The sequence below is a fragment of the Sparus aurata genome, chromosome 13 (genome assembly GCF_900880675.1).
Source record: "Sparus aurata chromosome 13, fSpaAur1.1, whole genome shotgun sequence".
NCBI classification, from domain to species: Eukaryota; Metazoa; Chordata; class Actinopteri; order Spariformes; family Sparidae; genus Sparus; species Sparus aurata.
In genome coordinates this window covers 15,036,438-15,052,868 of record NC_044199.1, presented here as the reverse complement: position 1 = coordinate 15,052,868, position 16,431 = coordinate 15,036,438, and the positions used below count along the sequence as shown (strand labels likewise).

At 41.0% G+C, this 16,431-nt stretch overlaps 1 protein-coding gene across 2 annotated transcripts; it reads right to left on the bottom strand.

Annotated features, from left to right (window-relative positions):
* Positions 1 to 1,713: 1,713 nt before the first annotated feature.
* LOC115594165 (scavenger receptor cysteine-rich domain-containing group B protein) lies at positions 1,714 to 16,431 on the bottom strand. Of its 2 annotated transcripts, XM_030437998.1 has the most exons (12): positions 16,179 to 16,431; positions 12,842 to 12,981; positions 11,709 to 11,741; positions 9,491 to 9,535; positions 8,662 to 8,964; positions 8,473 to 8,541; positions 5,542 to 5,856; positions 4,366 to 4,434; positions 3,974 to 4,042; positions 3,495 to 3,809; positions 2,699 to 2,779; positions 1,714 to 2,612 (listed from the first exon to the last, which is right to left on the bottom strand). In XM_030437998.1, the coding sequence occupies exons 2-12, from the start codon at positions 12,975 to 12,977 to the stop codon at positions 2,296 to 2,298; spliced, it is 1,752 nt and encodes a 583-aa protein (XP_030293858.1). In that variant the 5' UTR covers positions 12,978 to 12,981; positions 16,179 to 16,431; the 3' UTR covers positions 1,714 to 2,295. The 2 variants fall into 2 exon arrangements, with proteins under 2 accessions (XP_030293858.1, XP_030293859.1); XM_030437999.1 differs by lacking the exon at positions 16,179 to 16,431 and having other exon boundaries at positions 12,842 to 13,023.

Below are 16,431 nucleotides of genomic sequence, written 5' to 3'. Positions count from 1 at the left end.
CATTTTAGTGTTTTTTCCACATTACTTTATATATAAAAACAAAAATCCTTTTCCAGTGTAAAGATTGAATGGTTTGTTCTCAGACAATCATGAATTGTTTGTGAAACCACCTCTGTAACCATGGATATGCCATTTGCTAATATTTCTGTTGATGGTACTGAATGTAGGTCTTAGGCAGGCTCATATCATAATGCTGATACGCTGAGTCATTTTATCATGAGTCATCAAACACGCCCTCTTACACAGACCATTCTGTTTCCCTGTCCGTGTAGACACTGGACATTTCTGAGATTGATTGGCTCCAACTTTTTCTCTCAAGCCTGCCATGCCGTAGAAAGCCATTTTACCTTATTTTTCCGTTTACTACATTTATACCAGGTAAATTGATATCTATAATTGATTTTTGAATCAAAATACCAATTGAAACTGTTATATGTGTGACTGTACTTTACTTACACAATCCAAATGGAAGATGCTGAATTAAACTAAGACTACAACTTAACAAGAGTGTATGATACCTGATATTGATGGTTCAGGTTTTACTATCTGTTACGTGAGTGCCAAATATATCTGATGGAGATTAGTTAAATTCCGTTTAGTTAGGTTAATTCTGATTGTAACATATCCTTAATCCCTGAGGTAGCTCCTGCCTATTCAAAGATAATGCAGACTTTTGTTCAGGTAAATGAAAGTGCTACAATCTCAGGAAACATTTATTTTGTTCACAACAACTTGCTTGATATTTGGTGAAATTACTATTTTTTCTCACATTTTGTTCTCCGTTCGATAAAATACAGTAATAATGGTTTTGACTGTTTACAATCAGTACTGTCCAATCAATGTAGTCTGGCATCACAATTTGAGGTGGAGCTTGAGAGGGTGCACAAATTAAATCTTGATACGGTAAATGGCATTGCATCAAGGTTTTCTAACTGATTTTGTTCTGTTCTCTCATATTCTTTCACACATTTTAGTGACATTGAACCATGAAATAGTTTAATTATAAACAGCATTTAGAGTGAGATCCAAAACCTGCTCATTTCATTCCACTTAGCTGCTTATTGTGGCTAATGTTAGCAAACTTTAGATCAACACAGCTGTTTAGCTGACAGTACTGAGTCACTTTGCTGACTTTATTCTGTACTTTTATTACTACTACAATACATCTTACCATTCGTCATTACGGTGTTATCATCGTTTATGTGACTGGCCGCTGTTAGCGAGGTAGCATAGCTAGCTAACAGAATGTAATTTCTCAGTTTGGGTGCAGTCAATTAGCTTAATTGCAGTATATGGCAGTTTGCTTAATTAATTAGAGATTTACACTGTATATCAAATGATGTTAGCAATATTGTTATTATGTCATCATTGGCCTGTTTATAGCTTGTTTCTAATTATTAGCTACAGTTACCTATGAGTTTGCTTAAACAGTAAAACCTGCTAAATGTCGAAGTAGTGTTTTGCTACTAAGGAATTTCCAAAAATCCTCTGCCTTTTAAATGGCGTGACCGCATTTGCCCAGCAATTAAAGGGGTATAAAAACTTAAAGAAATGCACAGGTTTAAGACAATGACAAATGCAGATACCGATTTCAACATCTTTGTTTTTACACCAAAAATATATTATATACCAAAAAATAAGAATTTATAACATTTACATTTATTTTGTCACATGTGAATGATTATTACCACCTTTATTTAGATGAGGGTTTACAGAGCACAAGTAACACAGCATTTTTTTTTTGTAGATGAAGATATACTGTACATTCAGAGGATATAACACATTGAATAATGGATGTTTCTATTTTCTGGCATTCCTGTGGTTTTTAGTGTATATTTTTTACCCATTTATAGTTGTGTTTGTTTTATCTTACATACTTGTGAACTCAGTGAGGTTCCCAAAAATATCTCCCTTATCCACTGACTAAATAACTGATGGATTTCCTCCAGTATAACTTATTTAAACATCAAAGAATCACATGTAAAGTAAATATGTTAACATTTGGGGGCAAAAAAGAGAATGACAGACAGTTAAAATCTTTGTTTTTCTTTGTTTATCAAATAAAAAACAGTGTACATTGTATTTTATATCATATTTATTTATAAAGTGCTTAATAGGCATAGATAGTTTATAATATGTAATCATATATTGTCATATTAGTTATTTTATATGTTGTTGGTGTTGAAGTATTCCTTCAGCAATGTGAAATCTTTTATTTACATAATGTACACAAGTCCCAGGATGGTACACCCACTTCCTACCCATCGTGGTGATGGGAGTGTGGTTCTGCTGAAATCACGACAGTGAGCAGGTGACACCAGCATCTTCAGTGTGGTCACAGTTGTGCACTGCCCAGGATATATGGGAGCAATTGTGAAGGGAGGCCTCCATGCCGGTGCACTTGAGATTGTCCAGCAGGATTGTTCCTGTGCCAGGCCCGAAGAAAGCGTCCCCCCAAGCCGCCGTGGCTTCCCCGCAGCCCAGTTGGCGACACACAACCTGCGCGTCAGGGATGTCCCAAGCATCATCGCACACTGTGCCCCATTCAGAATCTGAGTACATCTCAACCCGACCCTCACACTGGTGCTGGCCGCCCACCAGTCTCACCATTCCTACAAAAACAAAGAAGAGTCACATTTATCCAGAGTCCAGAGGAAATGGGTTGATATTGTGCTGGTTGAAAATACATTTAACCGACCTTCAGAGGGTGGCGTTGTGGTGGTGGGTATTCTTGCCGTTACTCCAAAGTCACGTCCACTCACACTGAGGCCCTGAAAAGCTAAGGAAACAGAGGAAAGCAGGGTGATGCTTGTGGGTCATGTGCATACTCAGGAAATATCAGGTGACAAAAGCAATAACGAAGCTCTCTTATAATGACCCTACTGATCAATATAGGAAGTCCCTTGTGTGGCTCCTTCCTGGCCACAATACAGAGACCCAGTTTAAAGACACATTTCAACAACTTTCTGCAAAATATGTTTTGTAGTGATTTTGATGCCTACAGCCCTAGATTATGTCATCTTTTCCAATTCTAACTGTCTGTGGAAGGACGCATTAGTTTCTGCAAATTATTTAAAATTGCCCCCCTTATAAATGTAGACTCATAATTTAAGATCAACCTGAAACCAAGGATGTGCTGTCTACAGTAAGAAAACCGAAGTCTGTACGTGCTTTTCATTTAGCCTCAAAGAAGGGAAATTTGGCCTGCAGGCATGCAGTGACGCTGACTTGCCTTGACTCATCCACTGTATTTTTTATGCTCTCTGGGTTGTCTCCTCCTTAGAGTACTACCGTGGAGTCATACATTGCAACTGGACAGCTCAGCAGGGCGGGCAGAGACGACTGGATGAAACGGAAGTGTGAGCTTTCAGAGGAACTGATGACTTAAGATGGAGGTTTGTCTACTGCATTCAGTAGCGTGTTGTTTTGCATGCCATAAATGTATGCCTAATGGAGCCTGCATTAGCCTCAGATGAGGGCAAGTGCTGTCTTACGTGCGCAGATGACTCCAGCGTCTTCATGATGGCCACAGTTGTGCTGACCCCAGCCCAGGTGGAAGCAGTCAGACAGTTTCCGTTCATTGCCGCTACACTCCACATTGTCCAGCAGGATCAGACCTGAACCGTAGCCGAAGAAAGCCTGGGTCTTGGCCTCGGTGGCCGGGCCACATCCAAGCTGCTTGCACACCACATGGGCGTTCATCATGTCCCAGTCATCATCACACACTGTCCCCCAAAAGTTCTTGTAGCGGACCTCTACACGACCCTGACAGCTATTGTTACCATTTGTCAAACGGATTTCTGGTATGCCTGCAAAGTAATAAAAAAGACATTTACATCACTGCAATTACTTGCAGGCGTTTCTTGTCTGATAAAGACTATATGGCCGATATTCAATAGAATGCTTTAATATTCGGTGTCAGTCCAGTGCTGAAAATGTGTTTACAAAGCAGGGATCACTTTAATAATGTTACCTTTTGTCTGGACAGTTGTGGTCACAGTTGTTGTAGTTGATGCGTTGGTGACTGGAACGTTTTCTGTCGCTGGAGGGGAAGATGTAGTACATGACAACATTAACTGACGGCTCACCCTACCTGTCACCTGTTAATGATCATGGTGAGATTAGTCTGATGCCCTCTTCTACCACCTTCTCTCGTGGCAGTGGTCTAACATATTTGAGAACGTGTGGGAGAAATGGCTCTCCCTGTTGGTCATTTGGCAAAAGTGCACATTTCTTTCTTCCTTTTTTCTTTTTTTCCCCCCCAGAAACACCAATAGGACATATGGATGCAAAGAAGCCACAGTCAGTGTGTGCTTGCTTACACATAAACATGACAGTATACTGTGTGTGTGTGTGTGTGTGTACCTTCGGTGTTATATGTTCCCCAGAGTGATCTCTGGCTCTCTGTTGCCACAGGGCGTACAGTTGTGGATCCTGAAGAGGATAGAAGTGGAAATGAAATTATCTCTAGGTGTAGAGTACAACTACACTATTGATATTTATGCAAATACTGCTACTGCTTGTTACTAACACAAATATCACTGAAACCTTGTCTCGTCCTCATTCAATATCCCTCAGCGAAGCAATACATTAGGATTTGAGCTCGTCTTAGCTGTACCTCAATATTGCTGACTTGTTCAATATACTTTGCCAAGCAAAATATTTCAACAATAACTGCCATTAGTAAATGCAGATTTGATTAGATAATGTGAAACGTGAGGACTGTGACAAATTGTTATCATCTCGCCACGTCCTGATTGATCAGCAACTTAAAAAGACGATCACTCGTGAAAATGTAGAGGGACATGGAGCCAAGGTAAAACAGCATATTTGAGAATCCATAAGCTAGTGTTAGCATTCAACTGCTTCCTAGTTAACATACAGTTTGGGGCGCGTGTCACTCCCCCACTCTCTCACCCTGTTTCCTATCACCTCTTCAGCTGTACTATCAATAAAGCCATGAAAGGCCAAAAAAAAAAAAACATACAGTTTGATGACTTCCAGTGTGTTTCACTTCCATCCATCCCAGATGTGCATTCATATCCTAGAATTAATTGACACTTTTCCTGCTGTATCGGGTGACACCATTTAATACTAGTGTCAGCTGCTTTTCTCACAGAAGCGAATGGGTTATCAACTATGTTTTCTTTTACCTGGAATTATGGCCTAATATGCCACAATGGATTTAAATAACCATTATCTTTCTAGTAGCAGTAAGAAGCATTGAAATGATAACTATTTGCCAGATTTCCTGCATTTTTACGACATTTAACCTGGAACACAGCAGTAGGCTATGACAATTTAGCTTCCCACAAATCCCACCCTGAGGGGGACGTCAGAGGTGTGAATATGGTCAATGTTTATAAGCAAATGTTAGTATGAACTATGATTATGATGATAGCTAAACAACGATTGCAAACGGTGGTAAATTGCGTAACATCAGCATGTTAGCATTGTCATTTGTCATTGTGAGCTTGATTTCTAGTTTACACTTGCATGACTTGTGTAAAAATGCAAATTCCGTGCCTGACAGCAGCGTACCGGTGCAGGTGACCCCAGCATCTTCATGATGGCCACAGTTGTGTTTGCCCCAGCCCAGGCTTTTGCACTTGGTCAGGTCCGACTCAGTGCCGTGGCAGTTGACATTGTCCAGGAGAACAAGGCCGGTCCCATAGCCAAAGTAGGAGTTGGTGTGTGCAGAGACGGCCGTACCGCAACCTGTTTGTTGGCACACTACCCGGGCATTGTTGAGGACCCAGTCATCATCACACACTGTCCCCCAGTTTCCCTGGTAGTAGATCTCCACCCGACCCTGGCAGGCGTTCTGTCCGTTCATCAGACGGACGGTGCCATCACCTAAACCAAGAGAAAGATGGTGGGATTTGTACAAAATCCTTTCTAATGTCAAATTTAAAATGATTTCAGGGTATCAGAGGAAAATGTAACAGCTAGGATTTAGCTATACATAAATGAAAAATGAGATGGGCGTGGAACTGTGCAATATATATGAGACATATTTCTCCAGAAGAAATAAAAACCTGAGCAGGAGATTAAAGCTGAAAATCTGATATGGTCTGAACCACACGTTGTCATCTTATGCCTCGGCCCAGACACACCTTAACAGAGACAATGGACGTTCCCCTGTGTCCGTCATTTTTTAAGAAATCCTCTCATCCTGAAAGGGATCCCTGAATATCGATGGCTTCACTGCACTCCCGGTGGGTCACATGAATTAGCCAGACACGTCACTAGCTTACTAAATTGGATTCTGTCCTAGTCTCTCTTGATCCTCTTGGGAATTAAGGGAAAAAACAAGAGGGCGAACACAACAAAGGCAAACCCGGCAAACAATAAGGAAGGCCTGGAATTCAAGAGGCCTTTGAGTCGTGTGTCCCCGAAGGTGCCAAGCAGATACTTTCTCTGTGAACTGAAACTGAAAAGCTTTTGATGTTGAGTCAAATGTGGTTACAGATTGGCAACACTGAAATAATATATCCCTTCAATTGCATTGATATCTTTTCAGTACAGTCATTTTTTAAATAAACCTGAACATGGTCACGATCTACAGTTTGGACCCACACAATGACAAAATAAGCCATTATTCATTATTTAATGAAATCTGCCCTTGCTCTTTTGTGGGAACATCTGGCATGCCACCTGTCCACTAGATCTGACTGTCTGTGTGTTTCTGATTTGGACCGTACAGCATTAAAACCATCAAATAAAAACACAGAGAAAAGCTAGCTAAAGCTAAAGTTGAATTCCTCTGAATATACAACATGTTTTCGAAGAATCCTCTACAGTCAATTCAATCTGAGATTATGGCAGATATTTAGCAGCAACAATGCGGCACCTCCCCCTAAAACTTTATGCAAATCAGCCCAATGGCACGATTTAATCTTTGGAAGTGGACAGCTAATTTAATCTAATTAACGGCTTTATCAGTCTAGATTGTTTTGGTGTGAGTTGCCCTGTTTTGGAGATATCAGCTGTAGAGATGTATGCCCTCTCTCACATTTAATGCATATAAATGGAACTAGGCTGACCCTTTCCAGATATCAAGACCCGGTTAATCAAAAATGATCCACAGACCTTGTTCTGTAGTTTCATGCAGGAATGATTTCTTTCTACCAAACTACATCTGTTTCTCAGTGCAGATGGAAGCGTATCTACTCATGGACAAGGGACTAACTCAGGAGGTACGTCTATTACCGTCAATAAGGTACCTGACAATAGGTGATGGCCAATAACAATGGAGCGTATGTTTTTGTCTTTAAGTACGTCACATAGCTAACATTGTGAAACGGTCACATTTTGGCTAGTTTTAGGCACAAACACTACCATGGTTAGGTTTAGCCACAAAGGTTTAGGAGACAATCATAGTTTCAGTTAAAATAAGATTGGTAATTTTGCAGTTGCCTGAGTTAAGCAAAATATATAAGATTACGGATGGTTGATGGGTGGGTCACACACACGACTTTAACACTGGAGGCCCAGATCATGATTTTTTTTTTTTCCAGTGATTGCCGAAGAAAACAGAAACACAAACCTACATTTGTTAAAACCAATCATATTGCAATACTCTGGATATTAATTTGTTGGATTTAACATGTTTCTGCCCTGAAATACAGGAATGGCACTGATTGAGCCAACTAAGCAAGCTATGTTACAGGGGGACGGTATTACCGTTATGGGCACAGGCCTCTCGTCCATGATTAAATAAGAAAATGGCTCTCACTTGAAACTGGCCACAACAGGGTCTATGGTTGAGTAACAGTGTCATAATCCCTGGGAAGAAGCATTGCTGTTGTGTTTTTCAAAGGTATTTACTTGGCCAATTGCCATCTGGTTACACAATGTTCAAGAGGAGGCAGACATTTCTACAGCTGATATCTCAGCAACTTTCACAAAAACGATTTAGATAGATAAACAGCATCACAGGTAGGAGGGAAAATTATGTATATTTGATTTGGGAGTGAGTTTATGGCAAATATTTGGCTCTTTGACCCACCACTATATTCACCAGCTTGTCTTTCTCGACAAAGTTTGTGACTTTAGCTTGTTTCTAACATTAAGACTAACCTTTAGTTGGCTTAGCGTTTGGTTAGCTAACTTGTGGTTGGCTACTTTAGCTTACTTTCGCTGTGGTTTACCTAGTCGCTAACATTGTGGCAGAGCAGGTGGTCTTCAGTGGGTTTTTAAGAGCTTTTTTCACTGAAAACAGCTGCCTGCCGTGGCCGAAATACTGAGCCGAGAGATGTGAGAGTGAATGAAAACAAAGTTGCAGGCAGTAAAACAAAAAAAAAATGAGCTAAAAGCGACTGTAAGGCTCCACAGAACTGAGGGGAGCTGCAGTTTTGCCTGAAATATCTCGATGCCCCTTTGCCTTTTAAAAAAAGACAAATTCATCCCTCTGACGTTTCAAGTTGGCAGAAAACCAGTCTCATTTAGATAAAAGCATGGAGCACTTACGTAAACCGGAGTTCTCCCGGGGCGGTGTGGTGAGAACCTCAAACCCCTTTGCCCCCACCACCGCTGGTTCTGAAAGCAAAATGAAGAGGAAGCAGGAATTTTAGTCATTATGTCCTCTTTTCTTTCCAGGGTTACGCCTAAAGAGATTATTCAACACCCCCCCAACTTAAAATTAAATGAAGGCTTTACCTCTGCAGGTAACACCCACATCCTCGTAGTGGTAGCAGTTGTGGACGCCCCAGCCCAGACTACGGCACTGGCTCAGGTCTGTTTCACTTCCTCTGCAGTCCACATTATCCAGCAGGATGAGCCCTGTGCCTTGTCCGAAGTGAGAGCTGCTGCCCATCGCCACAGCCACTCCGCAGCCCAGCTGCTGACACACCACGTTGGCGTCCACCATGTCCCAGTCGTCGTCACACACTGTGCCCCATGAGTCATTGTAGCGCACCTCCACCCTACCCTCACACCTGCTTCGACCGTTCACCAGTCGTACTTTGGAGAGATAAGCAGAGAGTTTCTGTCAGGGATTCTCTCTGTCAGACTCACTTGTTGTTTAATTACAACATCATTTTCTGTCTTTGAGTGAGATGTGGATATTCAGGTTGTGCCACACTACAGCAAAAATCCAAGACCCATGAAAACTAATTTTAACAATATGTTTTTATTTGTTAATGACAATGAGATGAGAAGACAGACTAGCGTGGCTCTTATTTAATGATGGCTAATAGCAAGAAAAAAGAAATCCCTCTGGACACAATAGGCCACATGACTCCTTGGAAGTGAGTATGGTGGACGCAGGAGGGTGGGAGGTTACATAGCAAATAAGTGGGGATTAGGGAAATGGAGAGCTGGGAAAGTGACCTTGTTTAAAAAGCCCCAGGCACTGATCTACCTTCTGTACTCTGTTTCACTGACACACAGCCAGCCAACGATAGGCTTTCATGGCGTGGCCTGGATGCAGACATGTTGTTCTGAGTGTCTGGGCAGATGCACTGGTGGCTGTATAGCTCATGCTTACCTTGGACCTGCGGCCTCATGGGGGTTTGCAAGCCATCGGCTGAAACTGGAGGGAGGAGGGGACATGAGAGGGAGGGAGAGCAAGAGACAGAGAGAGTATGGTGAAATTATTTGTTGAAAGGAGGCTCTTGGCCTTCCATAGTCACTGTACTCTATATCTACTATATCTATTTTCCTGTAACACTAGACACATACTGAAACCACAACAGGAGGCCTGTTCAGACCAGATCAGTATTAGCCATGCTAGCAACAAGGAAAAGGGAGGAGGAAGTCTCTTGGAAAACTATGGAATTGATTCCAATTCAATTTAACATTCATGGCCCTCGGAGGATATATCCTAGTTAATTTGGGGATCCCCCAGCTTTACGCCTAATGAGGTTTACTTTTGTACTTTCTGTCAAGTGTTTCAATAACTATTGGGTGCAGTGCCACGGGAATGAGTCCTTAAACCCAGAAATGAGTCAGCATTTTTCACTTTCCCTGGTCTCAAAGTCAGTGGGTTTTTTGAATGGGTTTTTCAGTTCATTGCCTGAAATAAGGTCTGTGGTTATACACAAGCTTAAGAGATTTTCACGTTTTGATCTGTGTCATAGAATACGCCAGTGTCTTAAACGCGGTGGTTGCTAACTAAAGCGGCTAAATGAGACTACAAAGGTTGTCGGGGACATTAAACGACATAATGAGAACACGGAGATGCATCTACTCACCATCTTTTTCGGGCAAACTTTGGTTGTAAACTACTCTCACTCTAACTTTACGACTTGTAGAGCAATCAATTTATTGTAAAGTGTGTACATGATGGCATAGTAAGTTCCTCAGTGAGTCATGCAATATGATTCTTTTATATCCTTAACATTAGCTGGCAATTGCATTTACTTTAAATATCATGAAAGTGGTGTTTTGTAAAGATAATCATAAACTTGTGATTCCCACAGAGCTTATATTCCACAAAAATCCAAAATCCAAATAAAAAATCCCATAGACTTTTTTGACGCGGGAACCAGGGTGATGCTAACTTCTGGGTTAGCCTACTAAAATATGTCATGCCTTTAGCTTTCTATAGCAATGAGTTTTGGTTTGGATATTTTGTTTGTTTGTTTTACTAATACTGTAGTGCAGCATATCAAATTGTCGAGTGCTGTGGTTAATGACCAAATGCATGCTAAACTAATGACAGTCAGCTGTTCTTTGTGTTGTGCGCTAATTAGCCAACATTAGCATGTTAACATGCTGGTAAATATGATACTGCTAAACTTCATCATATTAAACATTGTCACTGTCATTTTGTTAGCATGTTGACATTAGCATTTGGCTGGTAGACTTAGACTTAAGCTTAGACTTAGACTTCTCTTTATTGATCCTTTTGGGACGACGTCCCGCAAGGAAATTGGATTTCCAGCAGCTTACAAGTAGAAAATAGAGAGGTATAAAGAATATAGTATAAAATAGACAATAAACTCTTAGACAGTATTAGATAAACAACAAACTCTTAGAATAAACAGTAAACAATAAACTCTTAGCTATATCTATATATATATATATATATATATATATATATATATATATATATATATATATATATATATATATAATATAAAGTAGAGATAAGAATAAAAGTAAATAAAGGTGAGGTACAGCCTCATAGAGCTATTAGCATGGCTCCAGACCTTATTTTAAAACCAAGGGATAAATATGACATCAGTGACTGGGGAAATACACTATCTAATCAAATTATTCTCTCTATCATAGCCTCTTTCTTCTGTGGAACTTCTGTGTTGCGCTGGTTGTTTTTGTGTTTAGGTTAACACTGAGACAAGACACTTGAGAATATGCATCAATTTAGCCAAATTAATCAAATGAAATAGATGCAAGTGTTTTTGACACAACACAATCTTCCCATGAGTCACACTGGAACCTTCTCGACCAGAATAAAGGACAGTCTAACGCCTGAAGACTTATGTCTTAGGTTTCAACAACTCACAAAGACACCACAGGGACTTTTTTAGCCATCACACCCAATGTGGGTCAATTCACATGCTTCTCCTGTCTATTTGTAACATAGAAACATGTACAGTATATACATATGACCTCATAGTTTAGCTTCAGGCGCTGGTAATACATCTGTTTACATTGTCACATGCATGTTACTTCTTGGTTTATATTCCGAGTATTCAGAGGGTCATGGATAGGTATAAAAGTAGGTGATGAATATAACTTACCAGATACAGCCCGTCTGGTTACTTTCATATCTCCTGAAATTTGAATACAAATAAATGTTAGTGAGGCAAACATTACTGTTCTATCAAGAGACACATCCAATAAGCTGGTGTCAGCACATCTGAATAAATGGCTCTATATATATTTGTCCAGTGAGTGGAATTGATCCTGGCTCCCCTACAAAGTAACTACAGGGCTTTTAGCTGCAGCTATCACTGGTAAACACCGGGCAGACAGTAACTGTGGACACAAAGCATTCATCTAGAGGGATTTCAGTTGCATGTACACCCGGTTCCTCGTCATTATTAATGCCCAAAGATGCACTGACACACAAGAAAATCGTCTCATGTGACACATTCTTTTTCAGTTTATGGCAATAAAAGCATTTCCATCTGGACCAACTTTTCAATTACGAAATGTGGTATCACAAAATGTTTTTAATTGTACTTAAACACTGACAGAAATAGCCAGAACACGTTGAGATAAAGTTTGGGTGTCAGTTTCAATCTTCATACAACCAACCTCTGGTCCTGAGCCAGTGTATGAAAAATCACCCCGCAAGGAAATCACATACTTTAATAAGCTGTTGTATCCGACACTTGCCATTGAGAACTTGAAAGAGGTGCAACTTTTAAGGCCTATTACTTTTCCATATATATTTCACATTGTTCCCTTCAACAATGAGAATGCTTTAGCTGATCTTATTACTTTGTGAGTGCACATGGATTTACAGATGTAAGTAAGCATAGTAAAGGTGCAATATGTAAGAATTGGTCGCTATTGAAATCATACTTGCAACAAATAGAGGGCAGCATGTCACCAGAGTAACCACTAACTGCTGCCAACTGTTGCTGCTTTTACCTTTTTAGCTCGGTTAGCTGTGCAGCCAGCGGTCCAAGCTGAGACAGTGCAGTAGTGGTGATGTTTACACAGCTAGCACAGGAGCTTTGAACCTGGACATCCCAGGGCTGTTGAGAATTCTAGTGACGACTTGAACGTTTTTTAACCGAAATTCTTACATATTACACCTCCAATCTAATATCTGCTATCTCTTTGCTAAATCACTCTCATCGACATAAAACCTTGAGGGGGCCTTGACCTGTTGACATGTTACCCCCCCCACATACACACTCACCGAGTCGCATCAGCACGCTGACAGCCACCAAGAAGAGGGATCCCAGCAGGGTCACTAGCACCCAGACGGCCAGGTTCCAGCACCTACAATCGCTCTCCACCACACGCTGGCCTCGCATGGCTGCCTGACTGACCATCCGCCTACAACACACACATTCACACACTGTCAGTTTCTCTCACCAGGCCTCCCAAAGTCCCGAGCTGTGTGTGAACACACTTCTAAATGTACCAGACTAGAGAGTAGTAGACACATTTTCTACTACTACCACACAGTCGTTTTTTTTTCTGTCCCGGGTCAGAGTAGCCTAATTATAGAATTGGATTGTTTTCTCTACTGGGGCCTGCAGCTGTTGTTACTGTGTTGTAGGTATTGATGGTAGTCTGAGGTCGGGGTTGTGAACTGTGTAGCTCCAGAAGAAAATCGTTTGCGGAGATCATGTGATGCATATCACCCCCTGTGGACACTAGAGAGCTGTAAGGAGGTTCTTATGGCACTTGTTGGAGCAAACCAGGCAGAGGTTACAGAAACATAAAGTCACCCCAGTTATCAAGTGTGCCACCGAAAATATTAGTTGTTGCCATAAAACAAAGGGAACAAGGAGTCCAGTTACACTGCTGTTTTGTAAGCACAAAATGGCCGCTGTGCACCAACTTGGCAGCAGGTAACGGAGGCCACACTAAGCTGAAGAAGTTTCTTTTCCAACAACATTGTCAAATTCTTGTGTCACAGATAGAGGTGGACACCTGTGGCGTGGTTTTCAATGGAGAATGAAGGGGACTTTCCTTCAGTCAGACAATATTAGGATTCACTGACAATCACTCAATAATCAGAGTCAGATAGTACAGGGGTCAGACACCGAATACCCCGCATTCTTCTCAAGGGAGAAGCTGGGATGAGTGACATTTATTTATTACTGCAATGTGCTTCAAAAAAGCAAGGATGTAAAGTAAAGTGAAGTGTGGTGCGATAACTGAAAAAACCCAACACAACAAAAAAACATTAAACATTAAATTGCATTTTTGCAACTGCTGCCATCTGGCAAGCAATCAGAAGTATCAGCTGCAGTACCACCAGGTGAGTCCTTATAGGATAAGTACATCCAAAAAATTCTAAATCACTCATGATCTACTTACCCCAATGCCAATTGAAAGTGTGAAGTTTCCACAAAACGTTTTCTGATGTTTTCCTCCCATAAACAACTGAAGTAGATGGGGACTTGTTTTAAAACTAAAATAAAAGCATCCAAAAACCCCATAACATGGTACACCCTCGACAGGCAGCCGATCTTGTGCACCTGCTTCAGACAGGCAGCATGCTGACCCTTCTAGCTCAGCAGCTACAGTGAAGACTTTGGCTTAAAAAATTATGCGAATAACATCTTTTCAAATCAATTTGAGCGTATTTTATATTTTGTTTTTTGTTGTTGTCTTTTTACGTTACAGAGATGTTGTGTGGAGTACAAAACTTCATTTGACTTTCCATCAGCATTGGACTGAGCAGATAGACTAATAACAAATTTTGGGTGAGCTGCTCCTTTGATAATAATGGTTTTATTTCTATGACGTATTCATTATCAATCTATTTATATAATTCCTTTCACAATAATAGCAGAAGGGACTAAAAAAGTGCGTAATGATATGACAATAAAAAATAATCTTGTTGCTCACATACTCAGCACATTTCAGAATATTGTGAAGTCTCAGTGAGGAAGTTGGAATGTGGGAGTTATGGTTTTTTCACATAATCAGTAAGAGCAAAACATCCCAGAGATGAACTGTCATTAGGAGACCACAGTGTGTGGCTTTGCCGCGGGTTGTTTGTCTCTCCCGTTGATGCAGAATTCCCCCTGACCTTACACAGGAATGTGTATTAGGGGATGATGAGGGGAGAATTTGATATTGGCCCCTCGAGATAGTGGACATTCCGGGCCCAGGGGGCACAAAAAGACATTTCTGCTTTCTGTGGTCCCCATCGTCAGGCATAAACGCTGCTTCCTGCAATCTGTCACTAGAACCCTCCAAAACGCTTAGGCACCTGATGACACTGCAGGGGCGCCTCTCGTCTTCTTGGAGGGCAGGAGGCAGGGGGAGAAGAGGGGGACGAGGCAGGGGGGTTCAAATCTTGAGCCACTGTACTGTGTACATACAGTGGTCTTCAGCTCATGGGGGGGGGGGGGGGGGGGGGGGGGAATGGAGGGGTGCCACTGTAATGACTGTGAATAGTGCAGTCATCATCCAGGTCCAGTCCATTTTGTCTGACGAGGTGTGCCGCCGAAGGCCAGAGCCCCCACAGAGAGGTCGTTGTGCATCCAATTGGGAGGTGGGCATTTTAACACCAGCACAGCAAGCACAGCACTCGAGAACCACGTCTGTCTCATTTGCAGACCGTCCCCAACAAACCACTCGAAACTCTGGGACAAATGGCTCAGTTATGAGGGATGAAAAATAATCTAGTCCCCAATGTTATGTTTTTCAATACTCCATTCATAGTAGGATGTAGCGCAGATCCGCTGGGGAATAATGTTGCCTTTTGTGTCGGCCCTGCTTCCCCTCCCTTCTCACTTCCCCGTGCTGAGAAATAGCTGAAAGATCTCAGCCCCACAAAAATACCCCTTAATGTCTGAGATAAACCAGAGAATAATGCTGTCAGCCTCTTTAACTGAGAGAATTTCAGGCCATTCGAGCATAAAAATCAATGCTTTTTTGAGGCTGTCCGTAGCTTTTAATGAGGAATGTCTCATTTTTTATGCAAAGGTCTGTTCAGTGTTTTGTACAATATAAGAAAAAATGACAGAAGAAAGGCAATCTTTCTTAAAAATATGGAATTGGCAATTATTCAATAATAGATAAAATAGAATTTAACGGTGCAGTAGGTAGTTTTGGGGAAGAAATTTTAATCAGAGGAGAAACATTTTCATAGACATTTCTTTCTGAATAAACAAACAAAATAAGCAAACGCTCTGTTTTTACAATTGAATATACTGAATAAACAAACTGACTGTACAGGACAACACAATTTCATACTGTTTATATTTGGCGGACCCTGCCACCTTTCTAGCATCAAGTAGTGTTCTAGGGACCTTATTTTCCTCTGAGAACAGCTTGTTTATTCACTTATGGGAAAAAAAAAAATCATATTTATGAGTTGGTTTTAACATTAATATTGAAATCATTTAAATTCTCAGTTTGAATTTCTTCTCGAAAACTACATAGTGCCGCTTTAAATGAGCTAGATTTAAAAACACAACCATCCACTGACATGTCAAAGAGCCAGAAGTGATCATGATAATCAAATAAATGAAACAAAAACATCTTAGTATTTAATAAGTCATACATACCTGTTGTGAAAGGATTTATCTTCACACCCAATAAAGAAACCTGACCTAAATTAAAATAGCTTTCCTCCCCCCCAAAAAAAGCACTAAAAATGTCCTCAGAGCTGAAACAGCAGGCAGCTTAAATCCACAAGTCACACAGAAAACGCACAAAGTTTGTGTTGGGATGGAGGCAGCAAGCTCAGAGTATCCAGCGCTACTCGTTTAAGGTCTTTCATCTCCTTAACCCTGCGTGTCTATAAGTACCTGGCTTCAG

Bases quoted from the DNA above. Each gene is read 5' to 3' on its own strand.
- LOC115594165 (XM_030437998.1), bottom strand. From the start codon at position 12,977: ATGGTCAGTCAGGCAGCCATGCGAGGCCAGCGTGTGGTGGAGAGCGAT. The intron at 5,857-8,472 runs GTAAGTGCTCCA...CTCTTGGTTTAG, and splicing joins CCGGGAGAACTCCGGTTTAC to GTGATGGCACCGTCCGTCTG. The intron at 4,435-5,541 runs GTACGCTGCTGT...TATCCTCTTCAG, and splicing joins TGCTGGGGTCACCTGCACCG to GATCCACAACTGTACGCCCT.